Below are 27,504 nucleotides of genomic sequence, written 5' to 3'. Positions count from 1 at the left end.
GTCTACATCGAGTTGAGATTGAACACCCAAACCACCTGTCGTAGATAGTCATGTAGAGCTGGCACATTCAGCCGTTTAAAATTCCAACGCGAGTTATTGGTGGGATACCTTAGCTTAGTTTTGCTGACAAAACTGAAGGCTATGACTGCATGATCGCTTTTTCCCAGAGGAGCCAGGATTGAGAGATTGTCAACTAGGAATTCTTCGTTTGCGAATACACAGTCTAAGCGCGATGGTGTCTGACTGTTTCTCCAACGAGTTGCCGACCTCACATTTTCATATAAGCCCAAGTCATCGATGAGGTTGAAGAACCGAGCTTCAATTGGGTTTTCGCTTCCACAATATAATGAGTTTTTATTTGAAAAAATGCATCCGTGGACCGTGTACCTGCTTCAGGTATGAAGCAGATACTCGAGAAAAAACCCGGTGATTTAATGGGTTAGCGGCCTATGTAGTCTGCCTTTTAAGATAGACTTGGCGACCTCGACTTAATTCCGCTACCATACCATAGACCCAAAAGTGACAGAATCCTGACTTATCGTATGTTGGATGAAGAATTTGACAGTGATTTATTATTTTGTCATTTCATTTAGCACTAGTCAGTTAAGACATCATTCTGAGAAATTTGAAATTTGAATCGAATAGTTTCTTACTGAAGCACTGATATTTTCATGGGTTGTACCATGAAATTCTTTATCGTAGAGTATGTATTGACAATTTCTGAAGGTAAATTACAAACTGCACTAAGATTTAACATTACTAAAAGTCTGGAGGACTGAATGTAGCTGCTCCGTTCATTCTTCGTAACTCAGAAGAAAAGAAACTGAAACAGAAACCTATAACAAGGATTTTCGTAACCTAATAAACATTTTTATTGCTAGTTTTCCTGAGTTGGTCGTTTTAATATCTATCTGGGCCCCATTTTACCGAGCGATAATCATGGAGTAGAGTAAAATGGAACGGATGGTTCGTAATAAAATAATTGAATCCGGTCGTTGGTAAGATTGTAGTGACGAGTCGAGTCGTTGTTGACTATGATCATCCCTAAGAGAAGGTTGCGTACCATATATCAGAAGGCGATCGGCGGTTGTAGCGAGATATATTTGTTGGAGATTTCGTGATATCGAAGGAATACCGAGATCATTCCAAAGGAGTACAAGCGGAATCACTGAGAAAACGTAAGTTCGCGCAAGGTCACAATCAACAGGAGAATGTTTGTCTTTATGCAGTTAAAAAAACCAAGAACAGTAAGACAACACTGGTACAATTGATTATAGTAACAATTTTTTCCATTAAACCAACCACGTTCTCTTTATAAAAGTAGGTCACTACAAAACCACCAAGTTTGAATGCAATATATTCATGGAAGGATAAAAAACGTCACTAATACACCTAGTTAGATGAAAACGACAGACTTTATATTTTTGGTTGGTCACGTCGTCCTCATCTTTTGGCTTTCACCAAGGTCACTGTGAACCATTTGAACCATTTGAACTGTGCGAAATTATTTCAAATTTATGTATGACCTTGGTTTTCATGAGTTCCGTAGATGAGCAGTTTGTGTTTACCATTAGTTGATATCATGTTCTTCTCTATAGGAAGTTTCCAGACCGGGGTTTTGAATCTCCAGAATACGTTGAGGACGATGAATATTCCGACTTTGTTCAGACTTATGAGTCAGTACTTCAGAGAAGAGTTTCTCGTTGGGAAAAGTATTTCTCTACCCTTCCACCCAAAAAGAGTGCGAGATGTATGTCATGAGTTATTTGACCTTATTGTTTTAGTTAAAAGGTTCTGTCGGAAGGGAATACCGGATCACATTCGCCCAACAGTTTGGATGCATCTTTCTGGAGCTTATGAACGAATGGAAGCTAATCCAGATGCCTACCAAATAGCTGTTTCCAAAGCACCCCCAACACATATTTGGAATGTTATCTTGGCTGGTATGTCTGCCCATATCTCAAGATTGATGTAGAAATTGTTTATATTTGAGCTTCGTTATGTAATTTCTGCATTCACTCAGTAATCTAGTTGTATATCAACCACAACATTACAGTCAAGGTTTATAGTAGTGCTTTTTTCGGTTTTGTTCTGTACAAACTGGACTCGATGAATGTGTTTGTTAATCCTCCACTGTTAGTACCTTAGACATTTACTGTGTTTATGGAGGCGAATATACTGTTGCGAATATCAACATCATCTATCATGCACAGTTTTCTACTCGTCAGTTCTAAAGCTATTTTGGAATAACCTAGTGTAACCAATCACTGTCTTTTAATCCTTTTTATTCGGAAGAATCGCTATTTCCTTTCTGTCTGTTGCAACCAGCCGTAGTTTAATTTACAACTCGTAGTCATGTAACCGTTTACAATAACCTTTACAGTTTAACTTAGGCGAACTGCAACATCCAGTTATTGGGTTTTACGTCTAAGAAACTTTATATCATTTGGACTACGAAGCTTATTGGTATCTGTAAGAATATAGTACAGAAATCTGTCGGTCTGGGTTGTAACACTTAAACGTAGTATTAAAAGAGGACACTTAAAAGGAATAATAAAATAGCTGGAAACAATAATAACAGTGATGGGCACCACTCGTTTAGGAAAGTCAAAATAACAGGAAAAAATCACATTTGAAGTCGGATAACTTTACGAAATTTAACGAGAAAATAAAGTAAATACATCGGTCTGCAAACTGCAAAACTTAAAAAAATTGTTGAAATATACTTGACTTCGTTCTTTATTAACTGGTTCTGAACTCAAGATGTTTCGTTTCATACATCCGATTTTCTCGCTTTTTTTCCAGATGTTCCCCGTACCTTTCCAGAAAACAAACATTTTCAAGATCCAGATGGCCCCAGTAGTAAGCTGGTATCGTTAAAAAGAGTATTGTCTGCCTTTGCAGTTCATTTTCCAAAGATCGGTTATTGCCAAGTACGCTTTTTGTAACGATTTTTATTAGCTACTTCATTAGTTTACTTTTCGTATACTTATTAATACTTCCAGATTCCCCATGATCCTACTAATGATCACTCTCGGATGTATTGGTATTATTTGCAATATTAGTAAACAGTCTAAAAGTGAAACGACGCGTCAGTTTACGAAATCGTGTTATTTAGTCATTATTAGATAACTGATAATCCAAATTAATGCACTACTCAGTCTGCTGACGATAGATGTTTTTCATAAAATTTTAGACATATGTGGTAAGATTGTTAAATACTGAATTCGGTGAATAAAAACACAAAGATGAAATCTTGTTACAAAATTGTCTATATTTTATTACCAAGTTCTTTTACTTTCCCGAAAACATATCTCGTGTTCACCTAGCTTCTAATTTGTTACGGCCAATCAAAGTTTACTGAAATTGTGTATATCACACGCATCCACGTATCATTCTGGTTTTTGAATGTTTAGGGCATGAATAAGTTGCCAGTATTTGACCATAAACTTTAACATATTAACCCTTGTATCGTAGAATAACGGAGTGAGAAATGTTGACGTTAGTCGTAGGGTAGTAGGTAGAGATGGCAAACGGGTTGGTGAGTCTGTGAATCTTCATTGATGAAGGTAGTTAAGGTGTCCTTTACACATGTTTAGTAACTCCCTACCACAGCAACGATCGCCGACTAAATTAGAAAAGGCCTGAAAACGTCCTATGGTTTCCCTAACCAAGACTTGGCACGGGTCATTGTTGATGAGAAACGTATGGGGATGAAATTCTTGATCAGAGTTTGTATAATAATGTCATTCTGTAATTGGAGATTTTATCCATTTATTTAACACACAAACATTGGTACAGGGAGGCACCAAATAGATATGTGCCACATTAATCATTCGATTTGTGTGAGGGTTAGGGTACTGTCTGAATGCCCAAAATGAAGCAGGTGGTTTTCTTAGGGGCCACACCCCGAGCCTTTGACCTAAAGGTCCGATTCATAGGGCAGTAGAGCAACATTAAGAGATGCAGTCACATGGTAGCCGGTGAACAACCATTGGTTCGTCCTCCATTTATTCCATCAGGATCCAGGAGCCCATGTGCACCGTTGATTTTAAATCAAGGTTTTCCAACTCCCCTATATGGATCCTCCATATCCACCAACCTGTTTAAAGCGCCGGATATTCGCTTCTCAATTTCGTAAACAACAAACCCATTACAATAAGGCATTGAGTAGGACTTCGCTGTCAGTGGTTTTATGCACGTTGTCATATGAGAGCATTTCGAGAGGGAGAGTTGACTCTCCCCACTCTCGGCCCCACCATTTAGGAGCCAAAATTATTTTCATTTAGATCAGGGTTTAATCCACTGGACTGTAATATTTGTACGCATATAAAAATCCTAAATCAAGCAAAACAGTTTATTGGTCAACTATGACAGCGAAATAAATTTCACACTTTCGTTTCTTTGCCTTGGATCTTGTTAATTTCATCTCACTGTATTCATGTGTTGTGGAGAATTTTGTTGATGAATATTTCTGGTAGTTTTTACTTTGTTTATAGCTGACTGACTATACACATACAATTCCCTATGGTTAAGGTAGATTTTGTTTTGTTTGACCTTTCGTGGTGAACTATTGAGTGGTTGAGTATTTTGGGTAGCGCTAAATAATAAGAGAATTTGCAATTGTATAAATTGACTCAACTTTGTCTGACACATAACTCAATCTCTAGTAGATTAGGTAAATAAAGATGCCAAAAATGGAAATATGATATGATTACTGGTTTGTTTGTTTGTTTATACAATGATTCAAATTGAGTTATAAACCTACAAACATCCAGCCAACATTTATTTCACTTTGCTTTATTAGTTTACAAATGGATATAATAGCTTATATTTAATTGAAGTACTTCAGAAATTTCATCATAAGTAAACAAGCAATACAGTATTTAAAGCAATTATTCCGTTTTATAAATTCCGATAGAAAAATGAGAAGATGGAGTTGATCTGAAACAGTTTGATGTGAGAACTCCCGTATACTTAAACATAGAATAAAGATAAATAGAATAATATATTTGTAATATACCAATGGGTAGAAAAATGAGATTTTCTGACGTTTTGTGACTTAGTGTAAGCCACTTCTTCAGAGAATAAATAACCAAATAAAAATTAATCCACGTTTAAATAGTACAAAGGAACAACGCAATAATATTATGAGCGATCAATCTTACTGCTCTCAATAGAAAAGAAGGCCTCACTATCCATTCGACTTGGAATATCTATCCAAGCTACCATGTCTGATATTATTCACATTTCACACTATTATCGTACATTCAAATTAAACTCTATGCTTTCTTATCAAAAAGGTAACATCTTTTTCATCCCTGACCTTGCACACATGTCGCTTATAAATCACCTTGACCGGAATGATATAACATCGACTTGCTCAGACCTGTCTTTTGATTGATCGCTCATAATATTATTGCGTTGTTCCTTTGTACTATTTAAACGTGGATTAATTTTTATTTGGTTATTTATTCTCTGAAGAAGTGGCTTACACTAAGTCACAAAACGTCAGAAAATCTCATTTTTCTACCCATTGGTATATTACAAATATATTATTCTATTTATCTTTATTCTATGTTTAAGTATACGGGAGTTCTCACATCAAACTGTTTCAGATCAACTCCATCTTCTCATTTTTCTATCGGAATTTATAAAACGGAATAATTGCTTTAAATACTGTATTGCTTGTTTACTTATGATGAAATTTCTGAAGTACTTCAATTAAATATAAGCTATTATATCCATTTGTAAACTAATAAAGCAAAGTGAAATAAATGTTGGCTGGATGTTTGTAGGTTTATAACTCAATTTGAATTATTGTATAAACAAACAAACAAAGCAGTATAATGTCCAAATTGCTTTTAATTATAACAGACACTACTTTCTTAAGATCCCTTTCTAAACTACTGGTAGATTTATACTGCAGATACATATAAATTAATTTTTAATTAATGCTAGGAATTATCGTTTTCTCGTCTAGTTCCTTTTTTCTTGAAGTCTATGTATATTTGAAATCTTTTTACAGCAATGAACGGTTTCTTTTTTGATACACGTACACATATATCCCGATTTATTACCCTATTCTTGTTTTCACTTGTAAATCTAAGGTTCAACGTGCCTTTAAAATCTAACCAGTCACCAGTGATATATTTAAGTTTCTCCAAACTAGGAATGTATTATGTATTTAAAATTGTCTCTGAGTCATAGAGTCATAAGTAGACTATGGTATTTTCTAATACAACGGATGCCACATTAAATGAAATTATAAATATAATTTGAAGACTATGTCATTTTCATTTGCTTCTACTTCTTCACTTTCTCTCTTCCATTTGTATTTCTTTTTTAAAATAGGGTATGAATTATATAGCAGCTGTACTCCTACTCGTTCTTGATTGTCCACCAAATGAGAGAGAAGTAAAAGCGTTTTGGTTGTTGGATGCATTGATTAATCACATTTTACCAAAATACTATTCTTCTGATATGTTAGCTGTACGTGTTGACTGTATGGTATTCAATCAGTTGTTGAAGTAAGTAAAAAGAATTGTGTTGGTCAGTTCCTTGAATTTTTCCTCTTTTTTGACATGCATCTGGCGAAGTTATCAGAAATGTGATGGGTAATCTATTGGTCTAGAAAATCCTTATCAAACTATTAGTATTGGGCAGTTAACTGATTGCTATGAAAGAAAAAACAAAGCAAATTATGCCCTACTTAGTTAATTGTCTTGTGGGCAGTTGTATAGATATGGTTTTCTCAATGCCAAGAATTCACGTCCATTCGAAAGCCTTTGAAATACTGTCTCATCCTAGCCTATCATCTTGACACAAAAAGGATATGTTAATAAAAACCTGTCTGTAAAACCAAATTTTATGCGTTTTTGTACATTCTGAATGAAACAAAACAGTCAAGGTAAACATGACTATTGATTACTGTAATTAATGAGTCATAAACATCTGATAAGAAGTATTAGTTCGAGAAATGCATTTTTTAGATACTATCCTCGAGTAGGTAAAACAATAAAGTTAACCGTATTACTAAGCAGAGATGGATGGTGGCTAACAATGGAACCCCAGCACTGACGTCTCATTCTATTTGCTACCTGTCAGCCGGATGTACCTGGATCACAGCATTGATGCTCACCCTGGGACTCGAGCCCTGCATACTTAGCCTAAAAGCATATCGCGTTATCCACTTAGTAGTTGCTGAGTCCAGATAGCTACTGGCATGTGAAATGTAAATTTTAATTCATATATTAGTTGTTTGGACCTTCTGATTGATCTGTCTATTATTGGCGTATGTATATCCTGGGCCGATCGTCTCAATATTGTCAGTAGGTCACAAATATTTTAAGCAGAGATCGATGGAGTGAACATCACTGCTTAAAATGTTTATGACTTACTGACAATATCGATATAATCCGCACAGGATATACATATGCTAATAATAGACAGATCAATCGCAGTCCTAAATATCAATCACAAGATCCGAACAACCAATATATGTGAATTAAAATGAGCTGTGTTACTGTTTCACTTCATTAGGGCATCGAAATGCAGTATTGGAAGGAATAAAACAAAAGTTAATAAACTAATAATTGCATTATGTTGGTTAAAAATACAAAGCTATAAAGCAAAATTAACTCGAATAGGTCATGTTTCATAAATGTTTGGTAGAGTTTTTATCTGTAGATCCATTGGACACTGAATGCTCTACTGTCATAAATATAATGATAACATTAAAACGATTATAGACTAGTATATGTTATATATTGGTTTTAATTACTCAAAGATCAATTTCGCTTGTCGCACCAGTAGTTATGGTAAGAACCGATGGGAAGTAAGAAATCGCTTAATAATTGTTTTAAATCAGTCAGTAAACAGTGGTATCAATTATTGGTATAGATCAACTCATACTTTTTCCCGTTTACTACATCAATTTACTTTAATCTGTTACACAAAAAATACTTAATAATACAAGCCCTTGATTTGTTATTCGTGAAGTAATAAGATCCAGTTCAATTTCTTTAACCATAGTGTATAAAAAAGTTGGGTAGTTTCATTAGCTTGCCCATTTTTAGATTGTCCTCTAAAACCCTATTTATAAATCTGCATTAGTTTGATGTGTTATTATTTATTTAGTTCAGTGCATTCATTCGAAATGACCCGATACTGTAAACATTACTCCATTCTAAGAAAGCTTGGCTTCTGTTGTGTGAATTCATCTAAGACTGTCTCTCTTCTGTTAGCTCGCTGCATTAGGCAGGATAGTTTTAGCATATGTATTAAGTACCTTAACTATTATGATTAAAGATTTGTGAATTCCATTATCGTGACTGTTTTTGATATCATGTCGCTGGCTAAAATGTTCTGTATTTATTTATTTAAACACATAAACATTGGTACAATGAGGCACCAAATAGATATGCGCCACATAGATCATTCTATTTGTGCGAGGGCTGGGATATTGCCCGAGTGCCCACACTGAGACAGATGGTTTTCTTAGGGGGCCACACCCGAAGCCCTAGACCTAAAGGTCTAATCCACAAGACAATAGAGCAACGTAAGGAGATGCATTCCTATGGTATCCGGTGAACAACAATTGGTTCACACGCCATTTTTTACCTCAGGATCCAGGAGCCCATGTGCACCATTGGTTTGGAACGAGGGTTTTCCAAGCCCCCTAGGTGGATCCTCCGTGTCCACCAACCCGGTTAAAGCGCCGGACATTCACTTTTCGTCATTTCAATTTCGTAAACAATAGCGTGGCCGCGAGAAGGCATTGAGTAGGACTTCCTTGTCAGCGGTTGTATGCACATTGTCATGTGAGAGCGTTTCGATAGGGAGAGTTGACTCTCCCCACTCTCGGCCGTACCAGGACATTTGGGGGCGCTAATATGTTCTCTGTAATGTGTATATATTAGATTCCAATTGTTAAACAACTCTTTATATTTACTATTAATACATGATTGGTTAATCATAAATTTTTTGTAGCTTTCTTCTATGTATACATTCTTTTCTTTATGTAGAGATAAAATTCCCACAGTTCATAAAATAATTATGAATTCAGGTATCACTTGTACATTACTTGCAACAAAATGGTTTATATGCTTATTTGCTGATGTATTGCCAATTGAGGTAATGTAGTAATATTTATTTATCATTGAGTGTTATTAAACATGTTTTCTGATCTATTGTTCACAAGATTATTTATTCTACTTATGATTATATAAATATACCTATATTGTATATCACTTTTCAATTGAAACTAATAGTAATTGAATATTCTCAGATTATCAAATAATTTTGTTGATCAAATCTCAAAGTGATTGGAACTTGCCATCATCTCTTGATTTTCATAATTCATTGATCACTGGGTGGTGATCAATGTCATGTTTTAGGTCCTTCTTAGTGCAGATCGAATGTTATCGACCATCATTACATCAAATGCTGTTTCATTAGTAGCATCGTCTTTTTAGTTTGTAAGGTGTTTTTATTGAACCGTGAAGGAATTATAGAAAGCATAATTTGAAATTTCTATAGACATATTATTGTTCAGCCTTTTGGAAAAAAAGCAAATTGAATAGGTATAATTACATTGATCATTGTGTTTGAAGATGTGAACCTAAATTCTATATATGTTTATAGTCGTTTAGTGTTTATTTCCTAAATAATAAATAGAAATTGTGTACTAGATGCATACATTTCGACAAAGTATAACTTTAGTGTTTTTTTTTAAGGTCACAGGTATACTTAATTGTCCATTATCATTTTGGGGAAGCACAGTAAACAAGAGGTTCATACCCATTATATATCTGATAATCAAAAACAAATAATAAAGTCTGCTAAGACGTTGTTTAGCAGTTATATTAACTTATTTGTTCTTTAACTTCATTGGAGACTGGAAATTGAACAAAACAACACTGATTTTCACTTAGTAACCGGTCTATATGTTTTACTCTGAGTTTAAACATATCCCAACAGTAATTTTACAACTCACAAATCATTTACTGGTTCTTGTATTCAACTTTAGGTCTCATTGTTTTATATCAGAATTAGCAATACTGTCTGATTCATTAAGCTGAAATAAAAAAGGATCCTCAACAGTGGTTATTATCAAAGATCTAACCTAAGGTTTTCAGTTCTCACGACAAGTGGCTCGATTTCTGGCTAGATCATTGATGATCATTCTCGAGTCCGGTACGAAAATGAAAAATCTACCCATCGGTCCCTAGCTTCCAGTCGTCCTCTGTTTGATCATGTAAAGCGGTGGCTTAGTGGTTAAAGCGTTTGACTTTCAGCCACTAAGTCTAACGTTCGAGGCCCACTCCATCTACTTCGGTTTGGGCAGCTGGGTATTATCATTAGCTCTCATACTTAGGATGTGGCTCATACCCCAGTACCTAGAGAATGAGTTAATTTAAATTTAAATAAAATCTGAAATTCGCTCGTGTTGGAAATCAGCTATAAACTGAAATAGTCTCTAAGAACAATCTCGACAAATTAGTTGTATTCGGATCTGTCAAACTGACAGAAAGCTAGTTTCGTTAATCTTTATGCCTGTGTCTAACATTCTAACACATCCTTTTGAATTATATATATATATATATCCTTGGGTGGTATTCATGTTTATGAGCGACCATTTAATGTACAGTTTTTGCATTATTTCATTTCTCCCATCATTGTCACGCTCAATTTTAGTTCAATAAATGTATCTATGGATTAACTCATGCTACACTTCAAAATACCGTTCGAAATTCGTATGACTTTCGATACAAGTTAATACAAACTAAACAACAATCTAAATTTATTGATCAGTGAATAAACCTTTTTTTTAATTTCGAAATAGGATTTTCTAACTCTTTTAATCAGATTTCCGATTAGCGGATTAATTATTAAAACACTTGCTTTTCGATTAAGAAATCTCTGGTTTTTAAGCGTCACTCTATTTCAGTAGCCTGGGTAATATTACTAATCCTTGCACAATGTGGCTCAAAATCAAGCACTTAAACTTGGGCCTGTTGAATGGTTGATTTACTGACGTACATGCTAAATACAGATTCCTATACTTAATTTTGAGCCACACTTTAGTTGTGTGAGGAGACTGTCGATTCGAAGTATACAGCTGAGTTTAAACCTGTGTAAACCATTGGGCACCGTCGTAGTGTTTTCAACGCTAAGCACTCTTCATGAGACCGAATGGTTCCGCGTTTGAACCCTGGTGGAGTCATGAATGCTAACTTCCGAGGAGTCCAATAGTAAGACAAAACAACTATCCAGCGCTTTCTTGTTTTCTTTGGTTACTGAATGAAGTTCGTCAGTCCATGATATAAGCTACATAACTGGACGGTAGTTTGCAACTGATTAGCTGTATTCATTACTAAGGACTCCTGGACCACAAAATAAAATGGCTGTCCAGTTGCTCCTGGTTTTAACTGTTAGTCCTTGATAAAGATTCCTTGATTTTGTTGTTAACCCTTGTATATCTTAATTGATGGTAATGGCTTACATAGTCAGCATTTTCACAACAAGTATACGCCTTTCATCGCTCTCATACACCGTGGGTTTGTTCAAAGCAATCCTTGCGTTTTTTGGAACAACTGAGTGAACAGTGTTGAAGTTAGTTATAGGACACCAGAAAAAGGTAGTAAATTGGTTGATTGGTTGCGGTTCGCGTGATAACCACGGTCAGTTGTTGGAAACTCTGAAGGCACGACTCAGAATCGTCGGAAATGGCACATGCGTTTTGCCCTTTGTCCTCTTGATCTTGTATTTTAGTATTCCTTTTATACATGCCTTTATATATTGTCTTTTTGAAATATATTCTTAACTTTTCCCATTGTCATTAGTATTACATTATTTCGATCCACTATCCTATTCATCCTGTTAATTTTACATCGTCATGCTAATATATTATGGCAACTATCTCTAGCTCTATGATGATGACTATCTGACATGCCATTAAAACTCGTATTTCCAAAAAAGGATGCCTTCCTCTGATATTATAAGCAGTTTAAATACTATTCCAAACCTTAAATGTTAATGTTAATGACTTCATTTTGAGCTATTCAGCTAATACTTGTCGGTTAACTAGAGAGGTGAATCTAAGTAGCGTTGTAAAAACGGTACTGTTTACCAGTTTCTTCATCGAAACAATTCAGATTTGGAAACACGTGTTGTATAGTGATTAGCTTAATAGCCTGGTATTTCTATTCTGCTTCACCTAATTTGATCAAGACACTTTTATAGTATACTGATCGGTCGCTTGGTAATAATATCCCATGTACTTGATGCTGACTAAATTCTATGGACCAAATTTGATATGTGGTGATCAAGCTAATTGACTTCATTTAATTTGATGTTAGGTTTTTTGATGTAATCGTTAGATCATCCGTGACCTTAAATGCCTCAGACACTCTCATCTTACTGATGAGTGTAGACATGCTTAATAAAACCCATATTTAACATTGCTCCCTGTTGAATTCAATACTCAGTTAATCTTCTTTGGTATACCAAAAAGTTATTTTCGTTTCTGCTATTCTTTATGCACCATAGACAACAATTCGTGTTTTCGACTGTTTATTCTATGAAGGGGATAAAGTACTCTTTCGTGTATGTCTATCATTGGTCAGATTACATTATAAAGATTTAATTCAATGCAATGAATTTCCTATCCTGATTACAGCATTTCGTAACATGTGCAAAGATAAACAAACACTATACTGTCACCAGTTTATTGAAGTAAGTTAATGTTTGTTTGCATTTATTTTCTGGATACTCCCTCATTGTTGTTGAAAGCAAACCTTGAAGAATCTATAAAATCTGACGTCTTAAGTGACCTCATAAACACAGATATGTTGCGTAGAATACACGTATAAATGTCTTTAATTATAATATTTCCATAGACCATTTTCAAATTAAATTAACATTTGGTTAGACTATTTTCAACATTAACTACGATACTCTGTCAATTATATAAGTGCCACTTGTTTTGCATTAGTTCATCGTCAGTCAGTTACAACGTAGGACCAGACATCAGTCCAAGTTGTCATACCTCATTAGCACAGCAAGATGAAAACCGGATTCATAAAAGCAATTAACTCAGTAGTGCAATATATAAAGGAAAGATTTCATTTAAGGATATAATACAGAAAGAAAGAATTAGTTCGTAGAAAGATATGAAATAATTTTAATCTCATAATTTAAAGGAAGACAGCGTGTTCACACCTACATCATTGTGGTCGATTTTTAGTCGTGTCACCCAGAGTCCAACCATTGGTTATGATGGTCACGCGAACCCCAACCAAGTAGTCTGCATCTACCAACATGGCTCAAACCAGAAGTTAGTTACTTCAACGACTGATGCCACGTTTTGGTTTGGCCGCCCCTAACTTTCTTCCAACTATCCGCAACACTAGTCAGCATTGCACGTCGTCGTAATCGGTGTTCAGGCATACGTAACACGTGTCCCAACTATCTCAGTCTATGAAGATTCACAACCTCATCGACTGATTTGTCATCATTCCTTAATACCTTGTGTCAAACCTAACTGTTACTTACCCGGTGATCCCAGCAGATGCCAGCAATATTTCTAAGGTATCTGTGGTCAAATACTAGTAACGAGTATCTTCTACTCTTAATGGCCACGTTTCGCAGCCGTAAAGTAGAACAGAGCGAACTGCTGCTCAGTATAGTTCATTGTAATATACAATTATTTTGCTCGTAATATTGATTCTGTATACACATATATGCAAATTAGTCTAAAAATCAAATATTTTACTTGAAAAAAAGTTTCCAGATCATTTCAGTCAATCACCAACAGAATTTAATCAATCTGCTGTTTTTTAAGCGTCTATCCAGGTTGTTTTCAGCTTGCAGATCTATTAGTTCGAATTTTTTTTAAAAACACACCATGATTGGTTGCCTTAATGTTGTAAAACATATTACAGCCTTTTATTAATCTGTTTCCAATGCTTTTAAACTTTCAAAATGTCATGCAAATCTATTTTCTATCACTTAAATCTGACAACTATATTTCTGATTATATTCTAGTGTAATCAGTTGTATTATTTTATGTCGTGAAATCACTATATCTATATCCTTCATTCTGTTTAGACGACAGACAGTGTTGGATTTTAAACCCCGTTTTTTATTTATTTATTCATTTAAACACATAAATATTGGTACAAGGGGGCACAAAATACATATGCGCCACACAAATCTCATTTGATTTGTCTGATGGCTGTGATGCTGGCCGGGTGCCCAAACCGAAGCAGGTGATTTTCCCAGGGGGCCACGCCTGGAGCCTTTGACCTTAGGGTCTGATGCACAAGACAGTGGAGTAACGTAACGAGATGCAGTCCTATGTTAGCCGGTGACCAACATTAGGTTCATATGCCATTTATTTACTTAGAATCCTGTAGTTCATGTGCACCATTGGTTTGGAATCAGGGTATTCCAACTCCCCTAGGTCGACTCTGCATATCCACCAACCCGGTTGAAGTGCCAGACATTCTCTTTTCATCCTCTCAATTTCGTAAGCAACATCCCCGCCACGAGAAGGCAACTAGTAGAACTTCTCTGACAGAGGTTATATACGCATGGCCATGTGACAACATTTCGAGATGGAGAACGGACTCTCCCCACTCTCGGTCGTACCAGGCATTTGGGGGCCCGTTTTTCTACGACTGTGACACATAATACTCATGTTTCTGTAATATCAATTCAAGGTATACTTTTCATGTATAGAATGCAAAGAAAATCTCTCAGGTCATAGTTTAACCGCTTCGAATAGTCGGTGTATTTACTAACTCTGATATTTTTATTATGTAAGTAAACTAGTGAATCGGTATAGTTCAGAAATAGCGTCAATTTTTAAATAATACTCACTTTTTGTATTTTACTTTAACTGATAAATGATACTGACACTCGATTGTCGTTTATGGGATATTTTAGATCAGAGATAAATTAGTTATTTATTTGAGCACATAAATATTGGTACAAGGGGGCATCAAATTTATACGCACCACAGAAAACAATGAGAATGGGAAGAGAAAAAAGGTGAGATGCGTATAAAAAAAAGAAGAACAATAATGACCACAGATCAGTGTATAGAAGTGTAGTAATAGTGATAGTAATGGGGGAAACGGAAAGGTACAACCAGAAAGAATCCCTTCAGTTAGGGGAGTTACAACCACTTTTTATGAGGAAAGTAAAAGTTACAGCAGGATCGCCACTGGCTTCTATTCTGAGCCATATCTGATAACGTCTCTAGCCACTGTGTCGCACCATCTCTCAGACCCCAACCAGGGAGTCGTGAAGGACCAACACAAGCCAGTCCTTTGCAGCTTTCTTTCATGCCACAACACCATTTCATGCACTGACCACTTCTCCGCTTCTTCCAACTAGTCCCAGAGTCGACAAATAATGCACGACGTGGAATTCTCTGGGACGACATTCGTAGAACATGTCCAAGCCACCGAAGTCGATGTTTCAAGATGTTGACACCAATTGAATTATCGTCTCTGCTCACTATTACTTATCAAGGTGTTATGTGTCTTTATAAGAATTAATACTTTTCTACTCCTAAGATTTATTGTTGTTAAGTCATAGTGATAAAAATAATCAAGATAAATCTGTAAATTACGACAACACAGTCGTTGGTAACAAACAACCAAATGTCAATGTAACAATCCAACTGTTTAAACCATAACTGGTGAAATCTTCCCATGAATAACATCTACCCTACCGTTTCAGTCAATCATCATTAACCAAGAGCTTGGTATAAATGTACATTAATCTAAGTTGTCATATCGTATTGTGACAACGAGATAAAATTAATAAAATAAATCTCAGTAGTCAAAATAATCATAGTAACAGTGAATCATCACTAAATTAACTACATCATAGAATCATTAGCTTATTGATAAACATCTTTGGATCTTTTATTATTCTTTTGCAAATTCTAAATTATTTTAATTCATCTAGTGCATACAGAATTATGTACTAAGGTTTGATTCATACTTTGTTTAAGGACCGACGATACAAGATAGATTGGAATTTGAACTTACGATTTACTGGTTAGAAATCAAAATAACTTAATCACTAAGCCTCAGTCAATTCAGCTTTAAAACTTGATGCATTTAACATTGTTTCAGATAACAGGATATTATCACTAAGTTCCTTCAAAATATACAAAGTATATAACTGAAAATTAAACTACATGAGCTTGTTGATTTGCATTGAATTATTCAGTAATTCATCAACCTAATTATTGTATTGTTCAGATTCATTTTATCATATGCCACTGAAAGTTTCATTGAATTGTTTACATCATTCTGATAAACAAACAGTCAAGATAATAAATAAAACAAATGTCAATTCAATTGATGTAAACAGATTCTAATCATTGGTTCTTTAGTAGTCTGGTATATATTCACTTATCTCTGTTTATTAACTTTCTAGCGAGATTAGAAACTTTCTCGGTTTAACCTATCACAAAGAGAAGAGGACATATTTTGTTAAGATTTGACAAATTACCGATTGCTTACCGTCCAACCTTTAAACAGCCGTGCTGCCATGATATCATGTTTTATGAAATTGAGAGGACGAGAAGCAAATGTCCGGCTCTTCAACCGGGTTGGTGGATATGGAGGATACACCTAGGGGAGTTGAAAAACCCTAATTCCAAACCAATGGTGCTCATGGGCTTCAGGATCTCAAGGAAACAAATGGCGTATGAACCAATTGTTGTTCACCAGTTACCATAGGACTGCATCCTCTAACGTTGTTCCTCTGCCTTTTGGATTAGACCTTCAGATCGAAGGCTCCAGGCGTGGCTTCCTAAGAAAATTACCTGCTCCGATCTGGGCACCACACACAAATCAAGTGACTTGTGTTGCGCATATGTATTCGGTGCCTCTTTGCACCGACATTCATATCTTCAAATAAATAAATAATAAATAATTTTTTTAGAAGGATGACTGATTTTCATCGATCATACTGTCGATCAGTTGATTTCTCAAATGATTCTTAACACAATTTAAATTCTTGTCCAGTAGGGAATGATGGATATTTATAGGCTAGAATCTACAGATTTGAAACATTAGATTGTGATTTCCTACTCTAAATCATTTGTCGAGTACATAACTTAAAGTTATACTTTAAGTAGGAGGGTTCCTGCAACTGTAGCTAGTGGAGTTGGGTTCGAACTGAAGACGTAATATTTATTAGTTGAATAGTTTTAATCAATAGGTTTATTTATTATTTATTTAGTACATGCAAAATTTGGTAAAACTGGGCACCAAAAGAAATATGCACCACACAAATTAAAAATGAATGAATCTTGAAGGAGTATCATCAAGGACAGATAAATGAATAAAAATAGGGGGAAAAGAATCATATTAATAAGAGCAGTTCAGTTAAAATACAAACAAATTTATTTTTAGTTAGGCTAGTTCCGTAATTTTTTGTCGATAAAACTGAGGAACACTACAACAAAATCGCCATTTATTCCTATTCTAAGCACTGTTTAATAACTTGTTGATCCACTGAGTTTCAACATCTCTAGAACTCAAATTACGCAGTCCTGTACAACCTTTCATGCCACGATATCATGACATAAACTGACCACATCTCCACTTTTTCAACCTCTTGCAATATAGAATTAGCTGAAATGCCATTCGCAACTCACGTCCAAGCCATCAAAGTCAATGTTTTAATATAGTGATAGCCATCATCAATGATCCTAAACACACATTGCCAAACGTCAGTTTTACTAAGACGGTGTTGCCACTGAATGTCACCAATCGTTTGGCGACAACATTTGTCAAATACACAGAGACCCTGAGGGGCCAAATTTCTTCATATTATAGTGGAATCGCCCTCACCGAAGCGTTGTAGATCCTACCTTTTTATAGTTAGAATACCATCGTTGACAGTGCCAAATATAGTCCAGATTGGGATAAGCCACTCTGGTTCTCACCATACGTAGATTGATCCCATCAGTGAGGCCACAACCAAACTACCCAGATACACTAACGTTTCGACTATTTCTAACAGATCACAAAGGGTATCACTAAATTAACATTCCAGATTTAATATTCTGTTGATGATCATTACATAGTGGTCATCCTATACATCAACATAATCATTCATGTAGTATAATTAATTCCCCATAGTTTCCACATGAACTTGTCACCATGTGCCTCCAGTATATAATTTCGATAAACAGTTTATGATTATGATGAAGCTGACGTTGTCTACATACGTCCACTTGTCGTATGAAAACAGTTGTGTTAAAGTTTAAATAGACGATTATAAGAATAAACTTTTTCAACTTTTCAGTTGCTTTCTTCTTACTTCAAAAGTGGTTAACATCAACTTACTTACGCCTGTTACTCCTCGAGAAGGAGCATAGGCGGCTCACCAGCATTCTCCATTCAACCCAGGGCAATCCTTTCCAGTTGTTATTCATCCTTATTATTATTAATAACAGGAACTACCTCATATTTATTGTTATAGCGGCCGTAGTACGAAAATTAAAAGCGCAACTCTTTCATGCGTTGGTTTTAAGAGACAAATTTCCAAGCAATTTACAGACATATATTATCCTTTGAGTTTACGCTATTGATTATATCACCCAAAAAAATTTCGTACAAATCTGAAGGCATGATTGTAAAATACGCAGAATATTGATCGCAAATCGGTTCCTTTCATAATGGGTTTGTTTCGTGGTCATTAATCAAAAATCGTCACATAACTTCGCCACTAAATAATCTCTATCCTCAAGCGCTTCAGCATTGTTTATTTGGTATTCCATTATCCTGATTTCCCCGAAATCGGAAAAAGCAGTATTATTGGTGGTACTATTCTATTACCTAACCTAATCCTTTCCCCTCTGTACCTCAACCGGCTAAATCTTCTACTACGCTCCCCCAAATTCTCCCTTCTACTGTGAATTCGTCAGTATCTTCCGTAACTTGTCGATTTACCATATAAAAATTCGTCTACAAAAATGCGATGAAAGTGTGAAATTTGTGAGACAGTGTTCAGAGTAGTTTAGACAATGAATTGAACTATGCCACTGATATTGACTATCCTCCATGTCACCCAACTTTCATAATTATTGATAATGAGTATTACAAAGACTCTAATCAAGAAGACTAAAACTCCTCTACTTAGCTGAAACTGATGGTTACTAACTTTTTGTTCTGATAACACATCTTGATTTCGTCATCTACTAAATTTGTTTAACTCATTTTCGCCTAGCTAGCTTTACCTATCGAGATAAACTATGATTATGTTTGCGTAATACCAATTCAAATTCAATCACTCAGTGATTTATAGCTTCATCAATCTGCTTTGATTGATATTCACTAGTTGATTAAGTAGGACGTAAACTGCTGCATAATTAATCCATCTTTTTGTTTTCGATATTCAATATACAACATTGATATCGTAGCTCAATACATCGTATAGTTGAAAGTTGAATCTCTGGATTAATCATTTATAGACGTGTTAACACGTGGAGTTTTATATACTACTTACCTTCCACATTAAGAGTTCTAAAGATCCAGGGACACATTTTGTTAAAGATTCCATAGATTATTTAACTTAGGGAAAACTCGTTTGGCAAATCCTATTCATTATAATTAACATAATGTTTATAAAGACATAATAGAAATCTATTCCATATATAGATTGACCAATATTTCTTACCATTTCTTTATTAAATTGATTTATTCTGGTGGGAAATTATTTACCATTTATTTCCTAACGTATTAAGTGTTAATAAGAAAGAAAAGTGTACCGATTTAATAATTGAATTCATGAGTCAATTGAAGCTAGATCACCCTGGAGAACTGGAAAGCACTAAATGGCCGTTTCATCCTAGTATGGGATTCGTAAGCAGTGTACATCCATGATATCTCCTCGTGAGATTCGAACTCAGGACCTATCAGTTTCGCGTGCGAACGCCTAATCTGTAGACCCCTGAGCCGGCTGACATCCAACTGTGTTAATGTTTAACCTCAACCAATCTACGAAAATGCGTGACCATCTTCCATTGTATTGAAGTAGATATCTGTCTCGATCCAACACGAATTAGCTCCACTGGTCAAAGCCTCTCACTAGAATTATTTGAATAACTTTAGTAGTCTGTTCTGTTTTTTTTTATTAGTGTTTAATCTATGAATCTATCTTAACTAACATTTATATTATAAGAATCGGACGAAACAGCCATTCAGTGCTTCCAGGTTTTCCATAATCGTTTAGCTTCAATATTGACTCAATGATGTCAACTATTGAAATATTAGAATCATATATTATTTTATGTCATTCTATATGAATAAGTTACTCAAGATTAGCAATTATTAACACTTGATTTCAATCTTATTTTTAAAAATTCTGATCAGATCAATAATGAATATTCATTCCAGATAATGTGAACCATGTTTAGGCCAGAACGAGTCCTCTTTTTCTTTTCTTTTTTTTTTTGATATTTAGTCAATGTTTCGTTCACATGGTTCATTGCCCAAATCAAAAATTGCTAAACTTCGTAATCAATTTACACAACAAATAGAAAATGATACTGGTGATCCAGAATAATTTGTATGTATTATTCAATATTAAATGAATAGTTTAGAAGATATTTTTTATTGTTTTCCTATCTATTCACACTCTTTTCATGATATACATTCGACTTGTTCAACATGTGCTTTAAACTCAATTAATTCTAATAGATTGATCTTGTTTGAAACAAGTTCATATTAGAAATCAATATTGTTGTTGATCAGTAAATGAGATGATCGACAGTTTGTAGTTTGATGAAATCATCTATATTGTCAATGTTACATCATAATTCCATTGTATTAAAGAATATTGATAGTGATATACACAGAATTTAATGATCATTCAATATAAGTAGTATTACAAAACTGTTTATCATTTTTCGTTTATTTATTTGTTTGTTTTCATGTCAATATGATTCGCATATAGAATTCAAACCTGTTTATTGAAATATTCTATTTCTAATGTTTACTACCTCTTGCTAGAGCAATTGACTAATTTAATTTGTCTTTACAGATGACTTTATTGTTTTTGCTTTTAAAAGATTATGATACATAAATTTGTACTGAAGTGTTGAAGAGTAAGTACATTGGTGTATAAACAATTCTTCATGGATGTGTTTGTTTTTTCTTTTCGCCAAAAAAATTGACATTAAAGCGGGTGAAGAACGACAACAAGTAAAAGAAGAAGAAGAAGAAGAGTACATATTTTTATGTTATCGTTTATTTGTACTTTTTTGTTTACTTTGTGTACAACCAGTATTTTAATTGATGATGTCTTTCAATGATAGTCAATTGTCTTTTTGTTTCCTTTTCTTTTCTTTCTTTTCTTTATTTCTAAGAGATGATCTCTTCATTAAGTTATTTATATTATCATTCTCTTATATTATGATATAATACACAAAATATAATAGATCTTAATATGCAATACATATATATTGATTTATTTTAATAAAAATGTTTATCATGTGCCTTCAATGAAACTATTATTTATTTCTAGATAATTTGATTATTATGTGTGAACGGTTCCGTTTCTGTGTGCTGCTTATGGTAGATTGTTTTGCGTGTGTGTGTGTGTGTGTGTCTGTGCATTGTGAAAACTCATAAATCCTATGTATTATCCCCTTTATTGAAATACGCTTTTATTTATATTAATAATACTACTGCTAATAATCATGATAATACAGTGCATATGTATATTGTGTAATAAATTTTGTTGATCTGACTTGAGTTTTATTCTTTGGATTCATGTCTACGTCACTTATCATAGTTACATTAACTTTTTTAACTTCCTCTAAATGTTGAGTTAGAGTATTCATTCATACATATTTATCATCCACTTCACCTCTTTTAACCATATTCTGAATCCTTAGTCTTTCTCATTGTCATTTTATCTTTTTGAGGTATCATGATTTAAAAACTTTAGTTTTGTCACATTTTTGTGCCGTGATCTGCACAGATGATAACCTATATTGATGATCCCGACCGTTGTTGTCACCTAGACGTGGTGGTCGGGCTTGCCTATTGTGATGAATCAACCGACCTATACTGGCTAAAACAGTCGTTCCTCAAGGTCATACCATCCCAGACAGGTCGGTTGAAGAGCGGTAAGACTAAAAGCAGCAAACCAAAGGCAAAGTCGTACTACTGACCGTACAGAAGTGTGACGGCAGTAAGGTGTTTCCTTCAGACAACCAGCATGACAGCGATGCTGCCTTCTCACAAAGGAAGGGCGGGGTTGGAAAACATTGACCCTAAAAATGCACATTTCACCTTATCCCACAAGTGTCCGTCTCCGGCGGTAAGGTCTCAACAAGTACGGAGATAACACGGAAATTACTCATAAAAAGGTCGTTTGTGACCGACCTCAATCAGTTGTCCCCTGGGCACTGCGGTCACGCTCTCAGGTCACTAAGACCACCTCTAATCCAATTTCCTTTTCAGGTACCTCCAGAAGAACCCTTTCACACTGTGGGCAACCGGGAAGTGATAACTACCCTCATACTTCTAACAGCACTCAAGACCACTGACTAAGAACGATGACAAAAGTTTGGATTCAACAATGTTCCTTTGGTTAGCTTATGAATACTTTCATACTAACATTCTGGGTAAGGTTGTCCAATAGTTATCGTTTCATATGTGAAGCTTAGTTGTTAGATCCACAAAAACAAACATTTTTTGTCAATTAATTGAATCTATTAACAATCTTCCGTTGTTGGGTATTAAAAACATCCGTGTCCGGTAGAGACAGATATCTACCTCATTGAAATGGAAGATGGTTGCGCGATTTCGTGGATTGGTTGAGCTTAGACATTAAAACCGTTGGATGACCGCCGGCTCAGTGGTCTAAAGATTAAGAGTTCGCGCGCGGGACTGAAGACCTTGCGTTCGGATCTCACGAGGGAGATCATGGATGCGCACTGCTGAGGAGTTCCACAGTAGGACGAAACGTCCATCTAGTGCTTCCAGGTTTTCAATGGTGGTCTAACATCAATCGCTTCATGATCTCAATCAAAAACTTACTAATCTCCACAACTCGTACATTGTTACCTCAATGAAGTTATGATTTGGAGTAAAAAATGCTGAATTAGTTTAAAATATTAAAAAAGAAAACAATATAAGTCTATAAGATAACCAATTGCTCATTTAATTTTTGTTGGAAAACGTTGATGATCAGTAAAATAAAGAAAAATACTTTTAGATATTTAATTGAAATGGATCAATTATTTATGTCACTTCACCATTAATTGTGAAGAATCATTGATTATTTTTTCAGATTTTTATTCCCATATTCGATTGTTCAATAGTCAACTGATGAAATGTCATTACTATAATAGTTTGACTGAATGTACACTAATCCATTCGAATTAAATTTCAGTGGTTAACATTTACATAGGACACATTCCTCTGAACTATTAAGTTAATCTGATTCAATGGGTGAAAGTATAATTTATGAATGAACCAATCAGATTTACGATAACAGGTTTTCGATTTTGGCACGAAATTTATTCATCTATTTGGCTAAATAAAGTTTTGGCATTATAGCTCATGTTCGTTCGTGATAAAAAGCATAAATCTAATTCCTAACTTTAACTATCAAGTGTAAATTATAATTCTTATTCTTCAGACTTTTTTATAATCCTCATTTAGCATTAGTAAGTAGGTAGACACTTTCAAAGTCACTTTAGAGTGACTTAAAGGTTGTCCATAAATTACAGTCTCATCGATTCAATATATTAATTATAGTATATCAATCATACATCGATTGTAGCATTTCCATCCACTTTCAAAGTGGACTGACTTTTATAATTAGATGAATTAATATCTTGTTGTTTAGTATTCTCAGTAAGATATAAAATTAAGCTGAAATAATAAAAAAATTTAGTGAATACCTTCACACTTAGATTTCCCGCCGCTTTACAACCAAACTAACCTTTAATAAAATTTGTATTACCACTTAATTATAATATAATCTTACAGAAATCATAAAAACTGAATGGTGTAATATACAACTAAATATGAAGTGAATATCGTCAATCAAAGGAATTACTTACTTTAGTTTTGACTCAACAAATTCGTTAATCAAACAAAATAAGTAAAAAGACTTATCGCAGTCATTTTTTACTTCATCTGACCATTGTTTCCATGTAAATTGTATGAAATACTATTTTGGGAATAAACTTTCACATAAGTGAATGATTCCATCATATATCACTGAACATGTCGCCTCCGAATACTCTGGTACGGCCGAGAATGGGGGGGAGTCCGATCTCCCTCTTGAAATGTTCTCACATGGCCACGTGCATACAACCACTACCTGGGATGTCCTACTCACTACATGGGTGTTTTTGATGAAATTGAAAGGACGAAAAGCAAATGTCCGGCGCTTCAACCGGGTTGGTGGACATGGAGAGTCCACCTAGGGGAGTGGGAAAACCCTCAGTCCAAGCCGATGGTGCACATGGATTCCAGGACGCTGAGGGAACAATTGGCGTATGGACCAATTATTGGTCACCGGCTACCATGGTACTGTATTTCCTAATGTTGCTCTACTGCCCTGTGGATCAGACGTTCAGGTCGAAGGCTCCAGGTGTAGCTCCTAAGAAAACCACCCGTATCAGTTTGGGCACCCAGGCAATATCCCATCCCTCACATAGATCGAATGATTAATGTGGTGCATATGTATTTGGTGCCTCCTTATACCAATGTTTATGTGCTTATATAAATAAGCTAACATGTCTTAAGAATAATAATTTATTTATCCATGTATCTTTATTATATTCTGATATTTAATGATCATGTAATATCTAAAACACTAGAAATTATTTCAGGTATGTAAATCACATGAGTAATTATATTTTCTATGACCGGATTAATTTAATATACAGTTTAAAGTACTGAAATATTGTATGAAGGTAATTCTTAAGGTAAGTTATATGTTTACTTACTTACGCCTGTTACTCCTAATGGAGCATAGGCCACCGACCAGTATTCTCCAATCCACTCTGTCCTGGGCCTTTTTTTCTAGTTCCATCCAAATCATGTTCATTTTTCTCATGTCTGTCTCCATTTCCCGGCGTTATGTGTTCTCTGGTCTTCTTCTTTTCCTTTGGCCTTAAAGATTCCATGTGAGGGCTTGCATTGTGTCGTAGTTGGGTGCTTTCCTCAATGTATGTCCTATCCACTTCCAGCGCTTCTTCCTGATTTCTTCCTCCGCTGGGATCTGGTTTGTTCTCTCCCACAGTAGGTTGTTGCTCTAAGTTTCTCGCCAACGGACCTAAAGTATTTTGCGTAAACAATTGTTAATAAACACCTGTATTTTCTGGATGATGGCTTTCGTAGTTCTCCAGGATTCCGCCCCATACAGTAGAACTGTCTTGACATTTTTATTGAAAATTCTGAATTTAGTGTTGTTCGACAGACAGTTGTTTTGAGTTCCAGATGTTCTTCGGTTGTAAATATGCTGCTGTTGTTTTGCCGGTCCGTGCCTTCACATCTGCAAGTAAACCGGATTATTATTATTACTTTTTGATTGTAGCAACATTGGATTTCAAATTTCCTAAATTATTCTATTCTCAAGCCTTATCAACTGGACTAAATTGAATCCTAGGTGTTCTATCCCGATAAGAATAATGAATGGTGACTGTTGGGATCCATTTATGGAGAAATACTATACGTATATTATTATCGTATAATTCTTAAATAACTAAACTGTTTATATTCATGTCGCTCTTATTATAAGCTTTATTTTGACCTATGGACTACTATTATACGTTTTACCATTCTGGAGTTGTACCCTGTCTGTTAATTACTACCTCCCTCATTCACAGCCACATCTGGCTAAAACTTGTGCAAATGTTATTTTCTATTTTATGGTACGATGTGGTCTGTATGGTTTCTATATAAACCCAGTATATTTGAAATACATGATTCATATTGCAGAGGCTAAGATTGGTGTTCTGGACTTAACTGGCTGGGCTAGACAGAGAGCAGGGCCAATCAGGACTCTAGGCTGTTCACATGTGTTTTATGCGTCACTGGTTCGGTCGATAATTTCTCTACCCTCTGATTTGCAGTATCGTTGCGTTATCCAATATACAGGGCACACAGGTTCACAAGTTATAACACTAGGGATACTGGAACTTTACACCTTTTATTTCAACGGTTAAATTAATATACACTAACGTAAAAAATTAATATAGATGCTTCAATCTTGAAGATCAAATCTAAGAAAATATAAACGTAACTCTATTCAAAAGGGATTGTTTTTTTACAAACTTTTCGATGTGTCAATGTTATAAATCCAATCTGCTAAATATTTGCAATAATAAACAATTTGAATAATTACTGAAAAAAATAAAATACCGGACAATGACATACATTGATGTGAAACTTCTAAACATACACTTATTTATTGATAAGTCTTGCTAATCGAATGTTGGATTTGTTTCCTGAATTCTTCTAGTAACCCTCAAGTTAGATCGACACAGAGACTTGGACACGAGAGGAAAGGCGCAAAATATGTAAGAAACACTTTACCCCAAAGGTTTTTTTATGTGCAGAAAATATAGGATTTTTATAGTATTTTAGATGTCCTTGGGTTTCTTGAAAATTCTAGAATGCTACTAAACATAGTAGCAGTGCAAGTAATCATCCAATCAGAAACTCTATATGTGACTTTCCACTTTCTGGATGTTTTTGGTCAAACGTCTAGTGATCGCAATTGGATAACATGCTTTTCAGTGTTCTCACAGCCTTTCTTGGCCTTTCTGGATCTTTCCAACATTTGATTTCATCTTACTTATGTGTTTGTCACAAAGTTCAAAAGTGAGTACACCGAAATTCCCTTCGGTTCAACACATATTGAAAATTTCATCTAATCATTGTAATAAGGTCCATCTTAATGTTGTATCGATTGCCGAGCATATTATTTATTGGATTATCTAAAACAAATGATAGGACCTGCTAGCGTTATTTAAAGTTGTAAACAAAAGGTATGTTTGACTTATGGTTTTAATTTGAATGCTGTCTTTGAACTGAATCATTTAGCTGTGACTCTTCCATCAACATTCCCAGCGATATCATTTGAGCTTATTTTAAATGTGAGTGAATGTTTGATTTTCCCATAATCAGTCTACTCTGAGAGGTTTGTTAATGATTGTCTGTTCACAGAAGCTTTCTTACCTTTACACTCACATCCACCTTCTATTTTGTTAGTCTAATGAATGCAACACCATCTGGTTAGTGTTTTTTAGGCAATGTTGTTTTCTACAGGATGAGGTTGATGACCCCATGCCCAACCTCCCTCACTTACCCGGGCTTGGGACTGGTAGTAATCCTAGAAAAGCTACACTATCTGGTAGAAGTAAATTTGCTGAAAATAATGTTATTTTAATTCATTTTTTCAAGATCGAGTACAATGAAAGGATAGAAAGACGCA

The 27,504-nt window shown here is 34.9% G+C and overlaps 1 protein-coding gene across 1 annotated transcript; it reads left to right on the top strand.

The window, feature by feature from the left end:
- Positions 1-1,321: 1,321 nt before the first annotated feature.
- Positions 1,322-27,504, top strand: GRTP1 (Growth hormone-regulated TBC protein 1). The gene is made up of 8 exons (XM_051214080.1): positions 1,322-1,556; positions 1,599-1,750; positions 1,785-1,943; positions 2,806-2,933; positions 6,355-6,530; positions 9,027-9,135; positions 12,553-12,738; positions 20,503-27,504. The coding sequence occupies exons 1-8, from the start codon at positions 1,522-1,524 to the stop codon at positions 20,602-20,604; spliced, it is 1,047 nt and encodes a 348-aa protein (XP_051067200.1). The 5' UTR covers positions 1,322-1,521; the 3' UTR covers positions 20,605-27,504.

This window comes from Schistosoma haematobium, chromosome 2, assembly GCF_000699445.3.
Source record: "Schistosoma haematobium chromosome 2, whole genome shotgun sequence".
NCBI lineage: Eukaryota > Metazoa > Platyhelminthes > Trematoda > Strigeidida > Schistosomatidae > Schistosoma > Schistosoma haematobium.
Note: the sequence above shows the minus strand (reverse complement) of the source record. Positions and strands in the feature narration are given on the sequence as shown.